The sequence below is a fragment of the Arachis stenosperma genome, chromosome 5 (assembly GCF_014773155.1).
Source record: "Arachis stenosperma cultivar V10309 chromosome 5, arast.V10309.gnm1.PFL2, whole genome shotgun sequence".
Lineage (NCBI taxonomy): Eukaryota > Viridiplantae > Streptophyta > Magnoliopsida > Fabales > Fabaceae > Arachis > Arachis stenosperma.
The window spans coordinates 141,339,810-141,364,461 of NC_080381.1; the positions used below are offsets into that span (position 1 = coordinate 141,339,810).

At 34.8% G+C, this 24,652-nt stretch overlaps 5 protein-coding genes across 5 annotated transcripts; 1 reads left to right on the forward strand and 4 right to left on the reverse strand.

The window, feature by feature from the left end:
- Positions 1-598: 598 nt before the first annotated feature.
- LOC130980250 (photosystem I reaction center subunit V, chloroplastic) lies at positions 599-1,244 on the reverse strand. Its single transcript, XM_057903920.1, has one exon. It carries the CDS (start codon positions 1,184-1,186, stop codon positions 695-697), a length of 492 nt encoding a protein of 163 aa, XP_057759903.1. The 5' UTR covers positions 1,187-1,244; the 3' UTR covers positions 599-694.
- Positions 1,245-2,395: 1,151 nt separating this feature from the next.
- Positions 2,396-6,311, forward strand: LOC130983036 (actin-related protein 8). The gene is made up of 12 exons (XM_057907205.1): positions 2,396-2,933; positions 3,011-3,096; positions 3,176-3,246; positions 3,360-3,427; positions 3,573-3,634; positions 3,817-3,914; positions 4,484-4,565; positions 4,798-4,940; positions 5,091-5,239; positions 5,346-5,479; positions 5,577-5,695; positions 5,892-6,311. The coding sequence occupies exons 1-12, from the start codon at positions 2,611-2,613 to the stop codon at positions 5,967-5,969; spliced, it is 1,413 nt and encodes a 470-aa protein (XP_057763188.1). The 5' UTR covers positions 2,396-2,610; the 3' UTR covers positions 5,970-6,311.
- A 1,330-nt stretch (positions 6,312-7,641) lies between these two features.
- LOC130979955 (GPI-anchored protein LLG1-like) lies at positions 7,642-10,270 on the reverse strand. Its single transcript, XM_057903524.1, has 3 exons — positions 9,905-10,270; positions 9,761-9,817; positions 7,642-8,507 (listed from the first exon to the last, which is right to left on the reverse strand). The coding sequence occupies exons 1-3, from the start codon at positions 9,990-9,992 to the stop codon at positions 8,155-8,157; spliced, it is 498 nt and encodes a 165-aa protein (XP_057759507.1). The 5' UTR covers positions 9,993-10,270; the 3' UTR covers positions 7,642-8,154.
- Positions 10,271-11,001: 731 nt separating this feature from the next.
- On the reverse strand, positions 11,002-15,839 carry LOC130981595 (phosphatidylinositol/phosphatidylcholine transfer protein SFH13). Its single transcript, XM_057905176.1, has 15 exons — positions 15,623-15,839; positions 14,997-15,105; positions 14,583-14,886; positions 14,305-14,404; positions 13,764-14,030; positions 13,420-13,497; positions 13,233-13,337; positions 13,095-13,144; positions 12,910-13,009; positions 12,702-12,791; positions 12,473-12,601; positions 12,188-12,341; positions 11,650-12,020; positions 11,500-11,574; positions 11,002-11,368 (listed from the first exon to the last, which is right to left on the reverse strand). Exons 2-15 carry the CDS (start codon positions 15,001-15,003, stop codon positions 11,348-11,350), a joined length of 1,851 nt encoding a protein of 616 aa, XP_057761159.1. The 5' UTR covers positions 15,004-15,105; positions 15,623-15,839; the 3' UTR covers positions 11,002-11,347.
- Positions 15,840-18,067: 2,228 nt separating this feature from the next.
- On the reverse strand, positions 18,068-24,193 carry LOC130981664 (KH domain-containing protein At5g56140-like). The gene is made up of 7 exons (XM_057905287.1): positions 23,898-24,193; positions 23,281-23,366; positions 20,603-20,748; positions 19,760-19,879; positions 19,567-19,683; positions 18,786-18,929; positions 18,068-18,695 (listed from the first exon to the last, which is right to left on the reverse strand). Exons 1-7 carry the CDS (start codon positions 24,026-24,028, stop codon positions 18,546-18,548), a joined length of 894 nt encoding a protein of 297 aa, XP_057761270.1. The 5' UTR covers positions 24,029-24,193; the 3' UTR covers positions 18,068-18,545.
- Between the last annotated feature and the right edge of the window lie 459 nt (positions 24,194-24,652).

Sequence of the window (24,652 nt, forward strand, 5' to 3'; positions counted from 1 at the left end):
CAAGCTTTTGATCTTAATTGAATTTGATACCAATTTAGTGGTAGGGGTGGAAAACGATTGTACTAATATGCAGAACAACCATTAAAGACTAAGTGCCAATTAAGTGCCTTTTCTTTTTGTTACGAACTTGAAAGCAGTTTCAGAAAGGAAAAAAATGGCATTCTGAAGGGCAAATTAGGGAACTTAATTAAGATTGGCCAATAGAATTATTTGATTCCCTTTATTAAGAATAAAAGACATAACAGAATAAATTTTATTTGTAATCCTTTTAGATCAACTATTTTATTTGTAAACCTCCGTAAATGGAAATATATGAATCGAATCTATAATCATGATCAATAAAACAAAAGGAAACTTCCTTCTTTTGGTTCCAGATTGAATATTAAACATTAGCCAAAAAAAAAAAAAAAAACTAAACCATGATTACACTAACGCTAAGCTAGGGTGAATATCTGCTTAAGGCGTATAATGTAGTCTTGTCTTTGTAGGTTTTGCAAATTGAGCAACGAATCTGCTTGAACGATATGGAGACACAAACGCACACGTGCATGAATGATTGATGGTGCGTGGAATAGTAGTTATACATGGGAAAGCAAGGTAAATAAGCTAGCAGTTGATAATGAAGAAGTAGAAAGATATACATAGATGAGTAGGAGATGAGAGAGAATATAAATAAGAAATGGATGTATTTGACTCATTGAGGAAAGAAACTAGGATCATAGCCATTGCTGGAGGTGGCCAAGATGTAGTAAGCAACGATGTGGCCGAGGGATCCCCAAGCCAATACATCAACAAGGTTGAATCCCACAGGATCGTTGGATTTGAGGATGCTGACGTACTCCTTGGCACGCGAGTCACCAGCCTCGAAGTGCGTGATCCCGTTCTGCTCCGGCAATCCTTGCTTGGCCACGTTCTCCCTCTGGAAGTTGAAGAACACGAACCTCCCCAAGAACAGCGACAGCCCAGTGCTCAGGCTTATCACCAGAGCTGGGCTCAGCTCAGCTCTCACGCCGCCACGTGGAGGAACCACCCTTCTCACGCCGCTGCTGCTTGACAAGCTCCTTCTAATTGTGAGCTGCCTCAGACCCTGGAAGCACACGCTTGATGGCTTCTGGTGGATGGTGGGCGATGATAAGGCACGATGATGGGTACTTGATATCATCATGGATGATGCTGAGGCTGCCATTTTCTGCTTGCTTTGCTTTCGCCTTTCTCAGAGTTGAGTTGATGATATAGAGTGGTTGTGGAAGCCAAAGATAAAGATAGATGCTTTCTCATTCTCCACCATGGAATCCGGATTTGCCTATGACTTGCCTTACTTCTATTGGCTCATTTTGGATCACATCTTGTTTCTTTTACATCTTATTATTTACAAAACAATAATTCACTCAATAACTTCTTCTATGGATAAATTAGAATTTAATTTTGATTTATATTCAGTTTTTTATATAATTAATATAAAAAATAATTATTTTAATAATATAATATTATATAATTAAATACACATATAAAATTATTTTATATTAAAAGTATATTAAAATTAAATTTTAAAAATTATTCAATCATATTATACAAAATATACAGGGGCGAAGCTAGGTGGTGGGAAAGGGGGGCGATGGCCCCCTAATTTTAATTTTTTACATGTAAATTATATGTAAATTTTAGTTTAGCCCCCCTTTAAAATTTTATTTTAGTCTTAATTTATTGGATAAATATTTTTGGCCCCCCTCTAATATTTTATCTAGCTCCGCCCCTGAAAATATATAATAAAAAATTTTATATATTGATATGTTTTTAGTGATAAAGTTATTTTTTATTCTTCCTTCTTTGAAGGGGCCGGGTGAAAATTTGACATTTAATATTTAAAATTATTTTATGTTACTAATATAATCATATTATACAAAATATATAGTGAAAATTTTATATATTGATATGCTTTAGTGATAGAGTTATTTTTTATTTTTCATTTTTTGGAGGTTTAAAAATTTAAGGTTTAGTCGATAAAATTAACTTACGAAGAATATCAAAATTTAATATTTAAAATAAAAAATAAAAAATATTATTTGACATTAAAATTTATTATCAAAATTAATTATCATATATTTTTATACAGATATATATAATTTAATTTATTTTTATATTTTAATATATATTATATATTGATAAGTAATTTTGCTATATACGTAATTGATAATTGATATAGAATAAGTTAAAATTTACAACCAAAAGTCAATTGCTGACAAACTCTTTCAAAAGCTCGAATATAAAATAAATAAATGAATCCACAAGAAGTCAACAAGTGAACAGATGTCATTTTAAAAATCAATAAATAGAGAAAAAAGTAAATGAAGAGGGTAAAAAGGTAACGAATGAATGGAGCGTGATAATTAGCGATGCAAGTATTGGAAAAGTAGAATTAGTTGTGGTTCTAGATAGATCCATTAACCAACTAGGAAGCAAAGTGGGAGTTCCCACGGTCTCAACAGTCAACAGTGAGCAGCGATTTGATTAGATATTAATTAATTAAATGAAAATGAAGAGGATGAAATAGAATATGAGGAGGTGTGATTATCTTGCTGTAACAGCAACAACTGCAATCGAGAGAGGGGCATGTCGATGGTGTTGAGGAGGGTGTGGGAACTGGTGTCAAGCACGTCGAGAGGGAACGTGGATGGGAGCGGAGCAGAGGCGTGTTCCCGATCCGATTTGGGAGAGCTGGAGCAGCTGCCGGGAGACATATTGTTGCAAATCCTGAGGGAGTTGGGGCCCAAGGATGCAGCCAAGATGAGCTGCGTATGCAAGTCTCTCAGATGCCTCGTTTTCGACAATCGTTTGTGGGTTCACTTCCTTCAGACCCATCACCCCGACCCTTCTTCCGACTCTCTCTTCTTTGCTGAGGCCACCTTGAGCTATGGCTACCCTCTCCCTCTTCCGTCAGTATTATTCCACTTTCATTCTTTCAATTTTCATTCCTTCTTTCCTGCTTTCTCATTATTCAATTCAATTACAGACCCTTCCATGCCCGCACCCCCCAGCTCTCCTTCAAGCATATTTATGGCCAACGAGCACGCGTTCCTGGTTCCGTTATCATTGATGGTTAGTCTTCCACTCCACAACTTGCCGCTCTCATCTCACCTTCTCACTTTTCTTAATTCCAATCTCCATTATTCTCTAGGCGGTTCTGGCTATTGCAAATTCGGTTGGAGCAAATATGCCTGTCCATCCGGCCGATCAGCAACGTTTTTGGTAATCATTTTGTTCGATCTGTTTCATTAGCCTACAAAATATTCATGGAAATCATACCAGCTCCTTTATGCGGAGTCCCCCTTTCCCTCCTTTCTCATGTTTTTGAGATGCAGGAATTCGGTAACATCGAGTCTCCAATGTATACTAGACTACGACATTTTTTTGCAACTATATATAACAGGTATACACATTCTGATCATCAATTGCACATGAGTTAAGGGCACTGGGCTATTCTTTTGCAATCATTGCTTAATCTTGGGGCTAGAGAAATATTGTTACTTTGGTTTCATGTGTTATATATTGCTTTCTTTCTCTGCACTCTGCAGGATGCAGGTGAAACCAAATACACAACCTGTTATTGTTTCCGTACCAATATGTCATTATGATGGTCAGTTACATTTTATGACTTACATTCGCTAGTGATTGTAAAAAGGAAAAAAAAAAAAATAAACAGAAGAGTGCACTGACTTCTATAATGTAATATAAATTATATAACTTCGTAGAATTTTTTTTTTCTTCTAAATACATGATTCTCCAACTGTATAATGTTAATCTGTTCCCTCATTCCAGATACTGAATCAGCTAAAGCATCAAGACGGCAGCTTAAAGAAGCAATCTATGCTGCCCTGTTTGACATGAATGTTCCCGCTGTTTGTGCTGTCAACCAGGTAAATGAAAATAAAAGACCCAAGTTCCAGTTACAACTTACTGTAATGGTGAGATTACATTCAAATATGCTTGCGCATGAGTTATGAGTATGATATCCCTTTTCTGTAACCTCTTTCATGGTTTATATGTAACTGTGTTTGTTCTCTCAAGATCTCACGTATATCACTAATGTCCAGCTATCCCCAAAGCCTAAATTTTGAATTGTATACTCGTCGATAATTTTTATATCTAAATGGCCTCTCATGCAAGAGCCCTTTGGGCTTGAAATGTAAACAATGCATGGGCACGGGCACATGCCTAAATTCAAGCTGGTTCTTCAGTTGAAGTTTCTAGAAGGTGAGAGTGGCAGAATTCATGCTCAAGCACAATAGAATTATTACTCTTAGATTGCTCAGTCTGAGGCTCTAGACTTAGAGGCAGAAATCTTGTTTACAACTAATCAATTATCATTATGCATAATATGAATATAGTCGTCCACGGAATTTTGCAAAATATAGCATTGTTTCTTCTGTTCTTTATTGTCAATGTTATTTCCATATTTACTTATTTTCTATTTTGTAAAATGTAGGCAACTCTAGCTCTGTTTGCTGCAAAACGTACTTCTGGAATAGCTGTTAATATAGGTTTTCAAGTCACATCTGTAGTTCCAAGTATGCTCTAGTTTTCTTCTTGCTCTTTCTATTTTCTCTCAATAGAATTCGCAATTTTTGCTTTTCTTGTGTGATTTACCACCAGTTGTTATCCAAGATGGGAACAGTTATACTCAATGCTAAACATCTCTGTTTCAATGTACAATATTTTTTTGACTTTGTATGGCAGAACCCAATGACTTTTCTTCTTCTTCATTGGTGTGACTCCGGCCTTTTTATTTTCTTTCTGCAGTTTTTAATGGTAAAGTGATGCGCAGTGTGGGCGTGGAAGTTGTGGGACTGGGAGCACTAAAACTTACAGGATTTCTGAGGGAGAAGATGCAACTCAACAACCTAAATTTTCAGTCTTTATACACTGTCCGCACATTGAAAGAGGTACGCGTATTGTGCTTCATATTCTTTTTTTTTTTTAATTATTGTTGAATGGTGATGGGAGTGTTTGGCATTGAGTTTTTAGATCTATTTTTTCTCCTTAAAATTCTTCTCACTGAAGTTGTTGGGTGTTTGTTGGTTACCGAGCAACAGAAGCTGTGCTATGTTACTCTTGATTATGAAGCTGAGCTATCAAAAGATACACAAGCATCATTTGAAGCTGTTGGAGAAGGACGGTTTACACTTTCAAAAGAGCGGTTTCAAACTGGAGAGATTTTATTCCAGCCTCATCTTGCTGGAGTGTAAGTTCTTGTAATGCTTTACCTGTATTTTGCTGGCCTTTTTCCTAATGCTTTCCATGAATTACCATGGGTTTATGGTGAGCGTAAGTTGTGCTTGTTGGAATAGGCAAGCAATGGGTTTGCACCAGGCCATAGCTCTTTGCATGGAGCATTGCCATTCTGCGGAATTAGCAGGTGACAGTGATTGGTACAAGACTGTAGTTTTATCAGGGGGTTCTGCATGCTTACCAGGTTTGGCAGGTAATATCCTTTTTCTCTTTGCTGAGATGAAATTTACTGCTATTTGGTACATTTTCCGACTTCTAATGGAGTTCTGATTGGCATGGTTCTTATGCAGAAAGGTTAGAGAAGGAACTAAAGGCCTTACTTCCTCCCTACATATCCAATGGAACCAGAGTCATACCTCCTCCATATGGTGCCGATACTCCTTGGTTTGGAGCAAAGATCATTGGCAATGTAAGATTTTCACTACCTTGCAGATAGATATTCAAATTTAGCACGTGGCATAGGTCGTTTTATTTCATGGTCAATTTCAGCTGAATTTTTGAATTTTCTTTATAGATTTCTTCTATTTTAATATTTATTTGATAGTTTCATTTTGAGAAATCAGTGTGACGTGGCTGACTGTATTCTTGATTGGCATATAATGCAGCTGAGCACATTTCCTGGTCCATGGTGTGTGACAAAGAAGCAGTTCCGACAGAAGCCGAGACTCAACCTCATTTGGTGATTCACCGGTCTCATCTAAATCTTTTTCTGAATGTAAATTATTCATCCTCCTCCTGCACAACAGCAGGAGTGAATTATATAGCAGGATTTATTGTATGCGTAAATAATGTGACTTCTTTCTTTACAAAAGTATAGATGGTAAATGGGCTGATATATGTACACAACAATAATAGGATAAAAAATATTCTTATATTGCAACTTGCGACGAAGCTATAAATAAAATTGCAGTCCACAAAATGAAGGATTCGATGTATCACAAACGATGTCATGGTAGTGAAATACATTGTTATGATTTTTCGGCTACCACCAAGGTCTTTAGTCATTTGAATGGACGGGTTTACCATTTCGTCTGTGTGTAATAGTGTGTAGCTTTTAATATAATCTATTGTGTTTTTCTGTTCATGAAAACTTGGTGTCTCTATTATTATTCTACTACCTTCTTAATATTATCCTTAAGATTTTTTTTTTGTTTTTTCATAGTACTTTTTAGTTTGGTAGACCGAAGATTAATTTGTTACGGATCTACGTAATATTTACTGATATTTATTTAAACGGATGAGGAAGTTGACCATTCAACCAATTCAAGTTGATTTATTTTCTTTAAGAGTTAAAAGATGATGTTCAATGAGTAAAAAGAGAGAGCTAGGTTGATTAATTATATTTAAAAAAATGGACAAAAGTATATATAAAAATCCACAGACAAAATACAATTCTATTCGAATTATTTAATGAGTTATATGTAGTTATGTACACCTGAATCCTATGTTCGGGTGGTCACATTTATCACTCCATTAATAAGACTAGTATGTCTTTGTTAGCAAAAGTGTACACAGGGTAATGATTTTGTCCAATCTGACATTGTTTTCATGAGTGATGTGACTCTTTTTTTATAATAATAATAATAATAATAATAATAATAATAATAATAATAATAATAATAATTTTTATTAATTTTTATAATTTTATTAAATTTATAATTAGATTTTTATATTTTTTTTAATTAGATCTATACACTATTTTTAATTTTATAATTAGGTCATTTTCATATCAAAAAAATTAAAATCAACGAAATATCTCTAAAAAAATACGTAGTCAAAGATTTAATTAGATTCTTGATTATAGATTCGTTCAATTTGCGAAGAGATATTCCATTAGCTCTAACATTTTTTAGACTGACAAAGACCTAATTGTAAAATTAAAAATCATGTAAAGATCCAATTAAAAAAGGAAAAAACAGTTAAAAACTTAATTATACATTTGGTGAACCTATAAAAATCAACATAATAATTAAACCTAATAATAATAAAAAAGCAACAAATAGTTCGGTCTTTTAGCATTTTTGATTAATAGATGCTGATAAAAATTTCTCAATTTCATACCTTCACAATGCAATGTCATTGGCAAAAGAAAAAAAGTATAAACTTTTCATTTCATGTTGCAATAATTAGAAAACCGTAACTGTTCAAAAATTACGGAGGGCAACAGCCTATACATGTCTCCTAAATCCGTGACTAATCATTAACATTTCTGGGTTTAACAATAACACCCTAATAATAAAAGTTGAGATCATGATTCTCTCAAATTAACTATAGAACCAAAAGAAAATTCAGTTTTCTTCCTAAGATGTTAAGTATGTTGCGCACTGCGCACGTCTTCTAGGAAAATCCAAAGAGTAGTACTTCACAAATCACATAAAACTTGTCAAACAATTTGGTTTTGGTCTTCACACATGCATATTCTACTGCAAATGTTTCACAGCGTAAAAAAAAATACCTAGTTACAAATAAATAACCCGAATAAAAAAGGAAATAGATCCTCTCAATTTTTTTAATAATTGAGGGAATAAAGTATAATCTCTCATCATTAATTTTATAAATAGGACCGAGAATAAATAAGAGAGAAAGCAATGAAAGGTTAGAGATCACCCTTTACCCTCTCAATTTCTTTTAGCATTTGAGAGGATCCATTCCCAATAAAAATATATGAGTAGGCACATTCCTTTTCAGACAATATACAAGTTCCAAGCAAGCTTGCAATTAGTTACCAACACTCGCATACAGCAGAGCTTACTACATGGAACTGTAAAATCGAAAAGGGGGAGACTAATCCGATTGCATGCTAATGTTTTGAGCTCTAGCACAATCATGTTGGTATAAAAAAATGAATGAAAATTAGCCACTGAAACATCAGAGTAACAAAATTAAGAAGCAGGTTGTGATCATCAGCAGTAGAGATGGCTTATGTATAACTTGATTTGCTGTATCATCAGAAGATGCGGATGGCGGCAATGCAGGACAGGCAAGACCTTCCTTCCCTTCACGGCACTCACTAGCAAAGAGGCCAGGAGGGTATTGTCCATAGAGATTAATATAACTGAACATGGTTGAAGCGCAATCATTCTGTAAATCATTCAACACATCGGCGTAAGGGCATGCGAATTCTTTGAATGCCCCACAACATTCTTTGGGTGGATAATTGGGTCCTTTGCATTTGCTTGTGATTATTGTGTAATTCGCGAACTCGAAATTCACAGAACAACCTGCAGATTCCGGGGAAAACCAGTATCATGAGAACAGCTTGGCCCAGATTCCATATATATTTTAAACAGACAGGTGAGGAAAATTAGAAAGAAAAGAATTAGGGGTGTTCATGGATCGGATCCGATCCGCATATCCGCGGTATTTATCCGAATTCGATCCGAAATTTGCGGATATGGATCCGATCCGCAAGGCTATCAGATCGGATCCGGACACTTATAAGATCGGATTGCAGATTTTATGTAGGTATATGCATATATGCAAATCCGCAAAATAAATAAATAAATATTCTTTTTATGTTTTATTTCAACTAATAATTATCATATATGTTGTATTATTTTAATTTTATTATTTAAGAAAAGCGTGTTTAACATTATGGTGAAAATTCAGGTGCAGTTGACTTCACGTGAAGTTGGCTGCATCTGAGTTTCCACATAACATTATTTTAAGGGTAAACATATTTAAAAGAGTAGAAAAAAGAAATTTTATTAATATTTTTTTAATAAAAATAAGCTATTAAAAAATATTTTTATATTTTGCGGATATATCCGATATCCAATATCCAATCTGAAATGTGCAGATCGGATCGGATCCAAGGTTAAAAACTGCGGATATTGAATTTAATCCGATGATTTTAATGCGGATCAGATCGAGATTTTGGCCATATCCAACCCATATCTGCAATGAGTTTGCAAACAAACCAAGACAAAATTGGCAACTATAAAATCATGATTCATGAGGCGATACTAGATGAAAGACATAAGAAAGTGATCAAGACACATGCCATGTGGCAGCACTTTCCACTTGCCTTGTGCATTTGATAATTGATATCACCAAACTCTAACCTTTCAGGCTTCAGCATACACACAACAGTTCAAATGTCACGGCAAAACCAAATTGCAGCATGCTATAAAGATGGATATCTCAAAAAAGTAATCAACAGAACTGAAGTAATTGTTTAATAGCAATCATTATTCAACTATTCACAAGTATTTGTGCTGTTTGTATATACAAGAGCTTATCAGAAATGGCAGATCGAGTCACATTTGAAGTTAGAGTTATCTCTAGACGAATAATGAAAATCCTCATACAGAGCAGACTGATCTCAACAATAAAAGGAAAGGAAAGAACAGCATAAATCACTAGATAGATTTAATATAGCTATGTCCATATAATTCATCTACTGGTATTTTCCATTTTTAAATAAAAAATGTTGGTAGATCCAAAACATAAAGATGTTTAAGAAATTGCAAACCTCTCTTAGCCTGAAGAAGATGGCGAGCCGTATGCGCCTGAGAATCGAAAATTGTGTCTGTAATTAGAAAACCCAAACGTCAGAAGAAGAAAAAAAAGGAGTCAGCAGGAGCTTGAAAAAAAGAAGGGAAGTGAAGGAAGTTACCAGAAAGAGAAGCGGCAGAAACGGAGAGAGACATGAAGAGAAGAATAGCACAAGAGAGAGAGAGTGGGTGATTGAAAGGCATAGCCATCGTTGCTCAGTTCGTCTGAGCAACACAGAGTAGATCTTCTTTTGTAACCACCAAGTTAAATTGAAAACCTCTTTAATTTTGGCAAATGAAGAGAAGAAGAAGAAGCAGCAGCAGGTAATGGAATGAGAGTGTGATGTGATTGTGAGCTCAACTCAAATTGCAAACAGATAGATGACAGAAAGACACGATCCCTTCAAATGGCTGACAGCTCGGAAACGCGCAAAACTCCTTTTCTCCAAATCCTCCTTCCTTCCTTCCGTCCCACTATTATTTTTTATTTTATTGCAAACTGGTTTATTAAATAAAATTTGGTAGTAACTTTTTCTTTCTTTACGGCTTTACCTAATGTTTGGCGACCAAAATTTCTATGATCTTCTACTGTACTGTAGTGAAGGGAAATTTTACTTACTTATATACTTATTTTGGACCTTTGTGTTCAAGTATCCAACTATCCATAATAATTGGAATGTTTAGCTACTAAAATACCGATATGAAACCGTTTATTGATAGATGACAGATCACTTTACATTTATTATTATCATTATTTGAGGCAGATTATCCACCAAACCCCTTCATTTTAAATGAAACAAGCCAGCAACCTGCCTCGCATTAATTCAGCGAATCCGTTTTGCCATTTGCCACCGTTACTTTCCCCATTCCACTTCCACAACAATATAATCTCGTTATTATTCAAATTATAAAAACCAGTTGCAAAAGCAAACTCATGTAGTAATCCAAGGAATATACATCACACGCTAGCTGATACTTTATAAAAGAAAATTCTATGGGTTTCAACTATCGCCAGCTGTTACAATTGTTACCGAACTACCGCTTGCAGTATTTTTTGTTGACTACGTACTATTTTTTTTTTAATTATGTATAATAATTCTCCATTCTAATCGTCATCACACTAAAACGAGTCCTCCCCCCCCCCCTCTCTCTCTCTTCTCTCCTAAAATTAATGGCATAACTCAGTACAAATTGTTTGAAATTGGGGAATGATAATAAAGGATGAGAGGAGGGAATTTTTCTTTTTTATTTTTCATTTCATTTTTTCCTTCCGAATTTCCTGTAATGTGAACTTTAATGTCATCCATCATTCTCTGTAGTAGTGTCTAAAACTGAGTTAAACATCTTGTCCCTGCGTAACTACAAATTCTGTCATCTATTTAAGTATTTACTGTGAAAATTGACCCCCACCAAAAGGGAAAAAAGATTTATGAGTAAATCTACATTATATATTTATAAAACAAAGAGGACTGTGTCCCAACATGATTATACCAAAATGCCAAAGTGTGTATCCATTTGCCTGACCAAGTCTTCAATTGGTGTGGTGCCAAAGACAGGATCCTGGTTCAACAGAATAGCCGCCTCTGCTGCAATAATAACCGTATATCATTAATACAAGTATGTGAAATCATCAAGAGATCACTACGATCCTCTTGTTTGCAACCATTTACTCGAGGCAGAGAACAAAATAATCGGAAAACCCAAAGAACCAACTTACCCGACACCTTGACTTCTGCATGTTCTCCAGCAACTCGGATATTTCAAGCTGCTTCATCACCACAGCATGTAGCACCTGCAGTAAAACCAGGATTTTAAACAACGTACAATCTGTGATAAACAAAAGTTCTAGATGACGGCCAAAGTATACCCTCTTGGTCTTCTCAAGGTCAAACTCAACACACTTGATCCTATCAAAGGATTGCATGAGCATTTGCTCCTTCTCGGCAGGCATACTATCAGGTTTCTTGTTAAGTTCCTCAAATACTTTTTCTAGTCTCTGAAGACGTCGTTCACAAGGAAGAACATGTTCTCTTTCAGAAGATGCTTCAACAACTGCTGAATTGTTAATATTATGCTCCACAGTAATTGATGGGTGAACAATGTTCTGTGGCCTCCAAAATTCAAATCTTAAACTACAGAAGAATGCAATAAGTCTTTCAAAGAAAGATGTCAGCATTGTTGACACGTACATGAAATTTGTTCTCTCTACTTTTTCCTTAACTATGCTAAACCAAGTATCTGACAACAAAACAAAATTAGTGAGATTTCAGAATATTAAGACATGCTGAAACACTAGTCAGTGATATCAATTAAACCTATCATGAATAATAGCCATCAGGAGTTTTCCAACTTCCCCATCCAAATATAAAGGTGTGCAAGTAGGGTTCCACACAGCATGATCATACCTTCTGATTTTGTCATACTATCAACATTCCCCATATCAGCAGTTCGCAATGACTGCTCTAATGTGGGGGGAGATTGGTCACTTTCTATCATTTTATCAGTTGAAAGAGCGCTATCATCACAGCTATAGTATCCATTGAGATCTGATGTCCTGACCTACACATTGTCATAGGAAAGATGGTAAGCTCAAGACGTATAAGCATAGATAACATCCATGAAATCTGTGAAGATAAGAAACATAATTGGTAATTTCAAAATAAACCAGAAGATGAGGCTTCAAAACTGACCTCTTCATGAACCGGGGGTAAACGAGGATAAGGACAGCTCCTTTGTCTAAGGGGAGAGGAGTAACCATCAATATCAGATCCTGATTCTGCTGTTGACATATCACTGCATCGTCCCTGGAAGTTGAGTAAAAGAATTCAAAAACCATATAATAATACTAAGTTATATGTGAAGTAGTTGACGTTAAAAAGTCATATTCCCAACTTTGCATGTCAAGAAGACTGCACTTGCCTTCAGTGGGTGCAATAGAAAATATTTCTGTTGTCCATTGGACGCTCGGCTGGTTTGCCTCACAAATGTTGCATCCTCGTTATGTACAAGCTAAAATCAGAATACGTACATTAGTTGCCAAATACTATCTCCGTAATTCTAAACCATGATACATTTTCAAGAGCTCACAATTAGGGACTAAAACTATATATATAAAAGGAAACATTACCTTCATTATATCAGGATCACTCCAAGGACCCTTGTTAGACCTAAGACATCCACCTTCATTAGGACATGTACATGAGCCACCCAAAAAGTCTGGCAACTGACTGTACAAATTCATTTATAAATTCCAAATTAATTAAAAATTAAGAACTTAAATGAAGTGAGTGTGACGAAGGCACAGATATATACCTAGAGTCGATGACTTCAAGTAATTTAGACAAAGCCTTGGGTTCAAGAATCTGAAAATTTTAGAAATTAACATAAAATCAGTGGCAATGCGGGAGAAGAGCATATGATATACTATTAGCTGGACGTTACATTCTCTACCTGTATTTTCACAATAGTTTTGGAGTCAAGAAATTTCTGTGCAGCAGGCCAAAGCATCTTCTTAAACCCCGGACCAGCATTGACGACATACATTCGATGTAGTGTCTGCAAATTCCATGAAAAGTTCTATACAGAAAGGAACAGGACTAACTATACAAGTTAATTTTGGAAGGGATGGGACAAAAACCTCAGGATAGTAATTGTTGTCAATTTTTGTCATGGAAGCCAAAAGATTTGCAGCAGTTCGGGTGAAATTTTTCATTCCCTGTACCATACATAATAAGTGCCAGGTCAATTTTGATCAGACAAACCTTCCAACAGATAAAAGCAATGCAGTTCCTAAAATGAAGAAACCTGTCCTCATGTTTGATAGAATGCTAAGGTATAGGCATTAAGCACATAAACTAACTACTACTATCCGAAAGCGGCATAAATTACCAAGCAGACAAGGAGAAACATCAACAGAAATACCCCCATCCAGATATTTGCAAAAATTTATCCCACTTCATTATTTTGTGTAATGAAACATACCAAGCCTTGTACATCCAATATTGTCGTCGTTGAAGAGATCTTTCTTTTTGCTGCAATAGAACATGCTGGAAATTTCTCCTGTAGAGTTCTTTCAAACTCCTGGACATGGTATTTCAAATATCGATCTATTGTGGTGATGCGCATCAGGCGGCTTGGATGAGCTTTCCCAAGCCTTTCAATGTAAACTGGCCTACCCTCCCTATCCACTCCATGGTACCCCTGAGGATAGTACTGTAATACCTCTTCCAGCTCTTCATATTCAAAATCCTTCAAAGATCACAATTGCATTAGAGCCAAATAAAATATGTATCAAGCATAGCACACATGCTGAAGATAAAATATTTGGATATTACAAAGAGTGCAATTTGTTCCTATGTAGCCCAGTCTTCCTAAATTAAGTTTATAGTTCCAAGTATGAAGTTTGAAATCAGATAAACAGACATAATTTGTGTTATTCACTTATTTGTTACACCATTAAACTATTCAGTCTAAAGCAACAACTATTTTTTAAGGTTGCAAGACATAACATTGCTATCATTACCTCCAGTATAGTATCAGTTCCATATTCCTTGCGCCAATTAAGCATTTCTTCCCACATCTGGATTGTTTTCTCAATGTTAAAGTCCCTGGCTTTCAAAAACCTACCAGGAAGTAAAGTGTGAGCCTGTGAGTTAAAAGTTAACATTCCAATAAACTATAACAATTGACGTTTTGTACCCTTTAAACAGGAAGTGAAATGATTGGGAAACAATTTGCCACAGGGAGCTAAGCTAGTCGTCCACTGAGCGATGGAAGAACTTTAATGAAGTGAGGAAATACCTCAACAATGTATGGTAATCATCATGCCTGGGAGGTAAAGATCCCCTATCAATTAGCTTTTGGCGGAATTCAAGGACAACAGTCTCCTCTTGTGCATCACGCACATCCTCAATGGATACTGCGGGAACCCTATAATCAATCTTCTTTTTCCCTCTTTTCTTTAGGGAATGAGTAAACTTGGATGAAGCAGTCATTGCTTTCTTCTTGAGGGTTCCAATTTTAGACCGCTGCCTTTCATCTTCAAAGTACTCAACATCTGATCTTCTCTCTCTGATTTCATCATGACTACATTGCCCTTCAGAGCCTTTCACAGAAGAATTTAGAAGCAAGAGTGACTAATTAGAAATTAGATATCATGACTGGACACTTTACAACCATAAAAAATTAGACAGCAGCAGAGACAGGATAGCATACCTGACATGTTTGGCGCAATAGAAAACCAAAAACAGTTTTAACTGTTAAAACGATGAAATCAAATTCGTAGCAGAGCAGACCCTTTCATGATTTCCAGCTCCAGAGATCACTGCGAACCAAATCAGATGTATGAATTTCATTTAGAATACACAATAATAACACATTTCATTTTCCTTAAGGATGAAAATCTAATATATGATCAACGCAGCTAAACAAGTTATGGGATTGAAAGCCACAGCATATCACACATCTCTACATATTGCCTAAACTGCGGAAACCGAACAGAAGCCTTAAAAATTTCTCTAATTACGATAAACTACTTTATCAAGCTGTTTATTTGATTAGGACTGATACATCAAGAATCATATACAGAGAAATTTAAACAATAAAAAAAAGGAGGGGATAAATTTACAGCTTCATAAAATTGACACGATGTAATACCACTAACATCTAGAAGGAAATCTAACAATAAGGAAAAAAGAATGCGAAAAGCACTGTTTATGAAGGAAAGAGAAATTGAAATAGTTGTTTAGCTGCCTGAGCTCAATAAGAAATGCAGAAATCTAAGAACAGAATCAGCATAGCGAGGGGAAGCAAAAGCTATTGAATCGAAGATGGAATTCTACCTCAAACAGAGCTTGAAAACGAATGTTGAGATTTGGGAAAGAAACGAAAGAGGGGTGGTTTGGGCGTTAAAAAAGGGTGCTTGCTGCTGAAGTGAGCTCCAGAAGGATGTCAAGTTTGTAATGTGAGCGTTATGATTAGACGAAGAAGAAGGATCCAATATCATGGGTTGGATCCGCGGTAGCATTTAATTTATTTATTTTGATTTATATTTATTATTATTATTATTATTATTATTATTATTATTTATTTATAGCTCGTTCACCTGACACCTACTTTACCCAAAAATAAACGCATTGAATTGGGTTCAGTTCACTTGGCATTTGGCAATGCTTGTTTTCTTCGGATCTCACTTCTTTTCTTTCAAATAACATAACCGACAATACAAACTACCCCAACTACCTCTAATCTATATGGTTTTTGCGTCGACAGATTTACAGAAAGAAAGAGTGGAAGCGAATGCGTACCTCTTCGGAATTTGATTTCGACAGAGAGAAAGAGAGAGAGAGAGAGCAAGTGACACGCTACGTTAACGCTGTTATGCGACTATAACTATGGATCCATCTGCTTCCTTCTATGATGTCTATTATTATTATTATTATTATTATTCTCTCTTTCTTTTTCTATATTCCTTTATTCCCCTTTTTCTTTTCTTCTCTCTCTTTTCTTTTTTAAATAATTAAATAACAATATTAATATAAGCTGATATTTATACCATATGTTTTAATTGATTAAGGTGTTTGATGTTTTCATCCCTCAAAAAGATATTTCCAAACACTCAAAATAGAAGAGATTCATATATAAGTAAATTCTCATTTCTTTCAATAACTTTTAGCCAAGTCTAGTCTGTTATTCAAATTAATAGTAATTAGTACTAAATTTAAAATTTTAAATATTGATAATTTTATCATGTTAAAAGAAATACCACTCTTTTCAGTATATATATGGGTTACTCTCTGTTGGTATTCAAATTTTGTTCCTTTATTCAACTTTCCTTGATCATTTCTTTTCAAATTAGAAATTTAATCTAGAAAATAACTACTCACATGACATCTTAATTCAACCTTTCTTATTTTTTAATAAAGCAATTAAAAATGAAAATCAATAGACACTATTTGTTAGTATATATAAAGTATATTCCGACTAGAGATATTTAATCTTCGTTGTTCCTATAAATTAAACGACATTAAAAATTATACATATGAAATAATTTATAGAGATACATTAAGTTTATATATAGAGTTCTCTATAGAACAACTATCATGAAATTTAGAGGATAAGATTATATATGTTTATCGATTTGATTTAATTTGATTTTTCGCTTTAGAGATTTTTATGCTGATGATCCAAATCAATAAGATACTGGTTGTACCATATGAAATTAAGTAGCTTAAAATAGCAAGTGAAGTTGAATCTGCATGAAGGTGGGCAAATGGGTTATGGATTAGCGTTAGTTATGATTTACATGAAGCTAAGCTGAAAAATAATAAAATATAAAATAGTAATAAGTAAAGTACCGGTATTTAATTATTCATTGACAGTGATGTGAATTATGAAGGTTGGAGCAGAAGAAGCATCTAGCAAGCCTAGGAAATTAGGAATTAGGAACAGTAACAGAGGGTGGGGTGTCGTGGCATCTGTTTTACGTACGTTTTCTTGTGGGGTGGCCGTGTGTCCCTTTTCTTCTTCTTCATACCTCTCACCTTTCCTCTTTGCCTTTTTCTTTCTTTATATCATTTTATTCTTTGAAATTATTCAATTCAACTTAAAAAACAAAAAAGTTTCTTAATAGTTAAAATACAAAATCAAAATGTTCATAACTAAAAATCTAAAATTTAATACTTATTCCTATTATTTCTAAACAAAAAAGATTTAGGCATATCAGATAATATTAATTCATACATTATTTATATTTGATTGTAGCATAAAAAATATAATAAATAATAATAAATAATAAATAACTTAATTTCAATTTTATTTTCTTCTTAGTTTACTTTGCTTTTTTCTTAGTTTTATTTTTTTTCTGTGTTTCGTTAATGTTAAAGCGAAGGATATGAAAACCTCACTTCTTTTTGTATGGTTCTAAATTTTAGATAAAATATTTTCTTTCATTTGAAATAAAATAACCTACTGTCTTTAAAATATATATATATATATATATAATAAATAATATAAAACTATTTATATATCTTCACCAAATCATTTCCTTTCCACTTTTGTTTCTGTTCCATTTGGTGATGGAGTTTCTGCTTCTAACATTAACAAAAAAAGATCAGGGTACTCTCAAGGAGTCCCTTTAATTTGTAGATATGGTATAATACTGTTGGCGAGAACAATGAACAACGAAGCTCTTGAGGTTGTAACTTGTAATTGGTTCCCAGCAAAACCAAAAGAACACACGCTAAACGTCCTCGGAGGCCCCAAATAGGTGGTAGTAATAATGATGGTAATCGTAAGGACAATAGAAAATGAGATGCATTTTGACAATGATAATCTACAGCTGAGATTACAAATACATGACCCATACATAGCATACCCGAATTAAAGTAGATATTATGTTATGTGCCTCAAAAGCAGGGGACAGTTGACACAGTATCTTCCTCACAATTCCAACAGCATACCAAAACTGTCATCGCAAGCTTAAAATATAAGCCATATATAAACACATTTGATGAATATCTAAGCAAACCGCCTAATCAACTCAAAATAGCGAATTCACCAAACTCAAGTGGACCATTACTACGTGCTACCATACTTAAACCTCTCTCAAACGGAATATAAACACACTGCACATAGAACAAGTTAGAACTGGCACTGTGGTGCCAGTGCCCCGACGGTGATGCAGCTCGGGGCACCCGCTGAACAGCAATACCTGTAGCATGCTATGTGCTCTTGTATAAAATTAACACAAGCTCTTAGAACACATTACCCCCTGGTTTTGGCCCTTTTCATACCAAGGTTGTTGTGGAAGGGTGAAACAGAACCAGACATTGGAGAACCCTCCTCTCGAAGAGTGCCGTTGAGCATTGCTAGTTCCCGCAGCTGCTGCTTCTTGTAGAAATCCTGAGATTCATCCTGAAATGTAGAAAACTTCAAACAATAAAAACTCTATCTCACCAAAGGTATGCATTACTGCCAATGCTGACTTAAGCAACAAGTACATACCACAGGCTTAAGCAAATCTTCAAGTATTTCACGTGCCTGCATCAGGCGAGCATCTATGATTTCGACTGGTAATTCTGCCTCTACCAGAATATGGAGAGGTTCATTCAGATGTTCATATCCAGGTTTCCCTCTCATCATTTCCTCCTACAGAATGTAAAGTAATGCTGGCATCAACATTAGATTACTGGGTTCATTGGATACCAGAAGGCAGTAGAAAGAAGTATATATGTCACACACATCCAGATAACACAGGAATAGAATTATACAAAATATTATAATAATTTGAGTATATACCCAAATTAGTCCCTAATGAATTTTAAATCACATATTTTGATCCTCAATGAATTTTTATTACTTTGGAATTCCCTGAGAATTACATGTCATACAAATTGGTCCCTCTATCACCTTTCAATAAAATTTTTCATACGCATATTAGACAAATAAATCCTTAACAAAATTTACTATAAGACAATTAGATCTCCGACAAATACCTTCATAAGACAAATTAGTCCTCCTTATAGGAGGATCAATCCATCTCGAGGACCTCTAAAGTAATAAAATTTGTTGAGGATCAAAGTGTCTGATTTAAAATTTTTTTAGGAAATGTCAATCAGGTGTCAGTAGACACTTGGATTTGATAAAAATACAACAAAAATATCTTCTCCACAGCTCAAATATCGTGCAATGGTACTATCATAGATGAACTATAATGTATTTCCTTTATAAGAAATAATGGAATAAAGAATCATGTATTACAAAACAATGAAATGATTCTTCTTACCCTGGTTGGATCCTTAATGCTACCTCGGCCTCTGATCAAGACACGACAGTCTGTACTTGCTTCTACGCGTTTTAATGAGTTTCCTCTGGGCCCTAGGAGGCGACCAACAAAGTTAAACTGCAAAATGCTTAAGTCAATATCAAATGTTAAATGAAAAAAAAAAATTCAAATATACATTGGAGCGGGGAGATACATTTGGATATGCGTCCACAGGAATATCAACTCTGACTGTCTTTTTAACGATAATACCAGATGAGCCACCTTGTGGACTCAGCCAGTTTTGTGTTGATGAAGACTGTAACAAGCTTGGCATCTGCATGATTCAATCCAAATGTCAAACACAGACACAAATTTTGCAGGACTTTCATTGCCATGCAGATTAACATTAAATTTACTACTGCGCCAGAGAAAAATATACACGTGAAGAGTAACTATCATTCTAACAATAGCCATAACAAAAAAAAAATGCAAAGATATAGCAACTACAACAATAAAAAGGATCAGTGTGTTGGAAAATATAAGATGTTAAATTAAATCCGGAAATAAAACTGAACACATCATGAGACATCAGGATAATGAACCATTTGGGCAAAATATCTGATAAGTGATCTCCTCAAACCTCATAACTTACTGTTTCCACACAAGAGGCAAACACCTTAAGTAGCTAGTGTTAGCATTCTACACAACAAAATCAAGATAACCATGTTAAAATGTTCATATTTATCCAGATGAAACTGTTCATCATATCTGTCATTTGCAGGAAACTCTAAATGGTGACGAGTATTGACATCTGATTTATGTAAATGCAAAAAGTAGACATATAGATCCATTAGCAGGATTTAGGAAACAGAAGCTAAGCTATAGATTATTGTCAGAGCTTGATGTTAGCTTTGCACTACCTGTCACAGACAAATAGAGCTACAATAACTCGAACAAATGTCAAGAGTTAGCATCAGATGTAAGAATTGTGTCAGAAATACTTCTAAAATAAAGAATTAGATGGAAATGAAGTTATGTTAATGGTTAGTATCCATACTTCTGATTGAAATCGTGATGCCCATCCATTCACATCGGCACCTCCATTTGAAAATATTCCTCCGGTAGCCAGGGGGCTAGCATGTTCAAGCCCACTTTGACCTAAAACTGATGCATTCCCGAATAGTGTGGTTACACGCAAAATTTCTGCTCCAAAAATGTCAATTTTCAAGAATAAGATGTACCAGTCAGCATTTGTTAACAAGTTAGCAGCCACTACATAATCGATAGACAACACGGATGTTTTCTGAGTCAGTGCACAAGAAATATTAGGTTAGTAAACCATGCAGTCAAGTGTCATCTTGCTGATATTAAACAAAACAGATATTGAACACTAGAAGAAAAGACGCTTCAAGAAAAGTTTATGTTAGTAAACAGAATAAAAGATATTAAACAAGTGGCTCAAAACTGTTCCTTATGCTGATATCTTAGACGAAATAACATAATTAATAATGAATACAATACAACCCTACAAACTAAACTTCATGATAACCAAATAAGAACACATTAACCCAACATATAAGTGAAATCTATGTTGTCAAAAAAGTATATAATAAACATGAGATCTAACACATGGTGTGATTGGAATTGAGGAGGGGAAGGAGATGAAATGAACACGAAGGAAAGCAGGAAGAATAGGACTTGAAAAATTTTCCTTGCAGCTGTGGATGTTCAAAATTATCCAAATTAGAGGAACCCTAGAAGTTTTGTTAGAACTTACAATGAAGCTTTACAAGGTAATCTATCAGTTTCTTCACATTTTAAAAAATTCCCCAAACAAAAAATGTTAACTTGACCTTGTTTCCTCCATTTTCCTCAAATCTTCTCCATCATAACAAACCCATAATAACAGAAGGGATTAGTGGTTAAATGTTAAGTATGAACGCTTGCCAAGATGTTTAACAGCCTTAATTCTTGCACATATTGAATCACTTCAGTAGGGATTATACAAAATTGCTTCTACTTTGAATGTAAGGCAATCCATACATAAACAGAAACGGCTAACCTATATGCATGGAAAATATTAATAACCTATACTTCCAATTGAGCTCAAGAAAGGAACACACATGATAGATCCAGGGCAATAAATATAATGGCTCCAGACTTCCAGCCTCATATTTTGGTCCAAGTCTTTTGAATCTCTTTACTATGAATTAACTAAACTAAACCTAATGCAGCAAATGGTTAAGATTCTAGGTTTATTAAGTGCTAAAAGTCCCAAAGCAGCAAATACAGGTTTCCCATCAAATCATATTAATAAATCAGAATAGAAGCTACATCGGACCCAGCTTCCCAACGTATTCAACTAAACTTCCTAACCTTTCCTACCAAATTACATTCTGGGGAACTGTATATCAGTTCTTCTTCTGTGTCACATGAAGGCAACAAGAAACTAATGAATTCTATTCTAACAGCAAACAATCCATCCCCCCCCCCCCCCCAAAAAAAAAAAAAACCCAAAAAATTTTAGAAAAAAATTACAAACATTCCCACGCAAAAGAAAAAGTCAACTCTCCATTGGAAATTAAAAAAAAAAAAAAAGTGGTCAGTATTAAACAAGTTAATCATTTCCAATAAATCCTTCATATAGTTCTTTCACACTTCATATGTATGCTACACTCTCATGTCTTTCGATACTTCTCCTATCTCAGCAAACTTTATCAGGTAATACAAAAATTAATAAAATAAACACCCAAACTGATCCTTAAGGAATTTTAGATCGGACGCTATGGTCTCCAATAAATTTTATTCTCTATAAGTCTTCAAGAATTACTCCCGTCAGACAAATTGGTCTCTTCGTCGTTTTTAAAGGAGACTAATTCATCTTATGGTGATTTTTTGGGACCTATTTGTATTATAATAAAAGTTAAGGACTTATTTGCCCAACATGCATATTAAAAATTTGATTGAAAACAACAAAAAGACCAATCTGTCCAACGGGAGTAATTCTCGAGGAACTTTAGTTGTTGGGAGACCAAAGTGTCCGATCTGAAATTCCTTAGAGACTAATTTGGGTATTTACTCAAATTAATAAATATCTGAATATGCAATTGTGAACACATATACTTCAGTGTAGTTCTAGAACCTCTATTATCTCTGTAACTCCCATTAATAAATTTACAGAGTCTACTACTGCAAGTCTTTTACATCCATCCTCCAGCCAGGTAAGACCAAATTATTTACTTTGGAATGAAATTCGTTGGTGTATAATTGAAGATCTTAGAATAACTTATTCCATTGAATACAAATTTAAAATACCTTCCGACATATTATGCCAAAGAAAATGCTAATCTGTTGTAGAAAAGATTATGCTTCGTTGCCATAAAGTATATCTTTGTAACAGTTTATAGAAGAAATACATCTATGTCTTTAACTTCATCTGTAAAGTGTATCATGGCTGAAGCTTAAAAACATTATAAAGAAAAAACTGATAAAATAATGATTTAGTTATAAAATATTCAAACTTAGATTTGCTCAAAGCAAAGGTGCTGAGCCTCATACACTTCCCGGGATTCAACACAAGTAGTTAAACGCTGAAAAAAGGGGTTATCAGCAAAAATGCAGATCTGATTTATGCAAAGACTATGAAAAAAAAGGGGAAAGGCGTGATTAAGAGCTTACTTACAGCACTGACAATAACAACAATATAATGTATAATAATCTAGAAAGGGATCTGACCTTGGTTTAACAATCGATAGCTGTGTGGAAGCACAGCCATGAATGGACTGATCTTGTGACGTTCTCCCAATAACTCAGTGAGATATCTGAAAATAAAAGGAAAACATCCGATGATATCAAGACATTATTTATCATAAAAACAAGTTTATTTTCAAGATCCAAAATCCATATGTAAGTTGACAATTTGTTTAGCAGAAGATGAAGTTGGAGAAACTACAAGAAAGTGAAGGATGGTCAAGTCATGTTCCAGTAGTGTAAGAAACAAGATCGGGTTGTTAAAAGTATCCAGTGAGCAAATGGACTCAAATTCACAGGAAAGACAAAACCTCTGCAGGTAGGGCTAACAAGTAACAAGTAACAAGTAACAATATTGAATGAATGCTGTAATTATCAAGATGGGGGCATGTTCTGTGGATAAAATTGAGTCAACCACTGGATCAGATGATTTAAAAGGCATGAGCAATAACAGGATATGAAAAGCACGAAATCCAGTTACAGTTACAGCTATAACTAGAGAACTTAAGGGTAGAGGAAGAATAGTAATAAGAACAAAAAAGGAAGCTCGAACGTAGAAAATTAGTGGACGAGGGACGGAAGAAGTGAGATCGAGAGAATACTTGTCGTGCTCGAGGAGGGCGGAGGAGGCAGGAGAGCGGAGACCGGAGATGTGAGGGGAGTGAGGGGCTGAGGGGGAGGGCGACGGCGACGGAGGGAAGGCCATGTACCTGCCGGCGCCGGAGGACGACATGTGTGTGAGCGAGTGAGGCGGGCACCGCCGACTAAGCCTAAGTATGAAAGAAGGAAGGAAAGGGTTTGCGATGGCGTGGTTGGTGTGTGTGTGGGCGTTAATAGTGTTAAGAGAGAGAAGAAGAAGAAGAAGGAGAAGATGAAGAATGGTAGTGTATGGTAGAGAAAGAAGGGAAAGAAGGAAGGGTAAGTAAGTAAGTTGTGATTAATGAATGTGAATACGATTGGGAGGATGGGGCCCGCCCCATGTAGACGTCCTGTCCTGCTACCCCTTCGTCGGTGCAATTATTATTAAGGTTTTTCACTCGAACAATCTAAAAATTAAAAAAAACAATTAAATTTTACAACTGACCTTTTCAGGCAAGTTAATCAGTAACTCGTTGAATATCCATAATTCCATATCATCACTAATGTTTGGAATATAATATATTTGTTGTAAAATAAATAAAAGATATACTAAATACAAAATAAAGATGTATAAATAGAAGATCTTAGTTTTGATGTTCACCAATATAATTATTATAATATAATAATAGAAGAAACTTATATATTTATTGTTATTACATATTAGTAGCGTATAAAAAATGGAAGAAAAAAGTTTAATATAAAGAGAGAAAATTGCTCT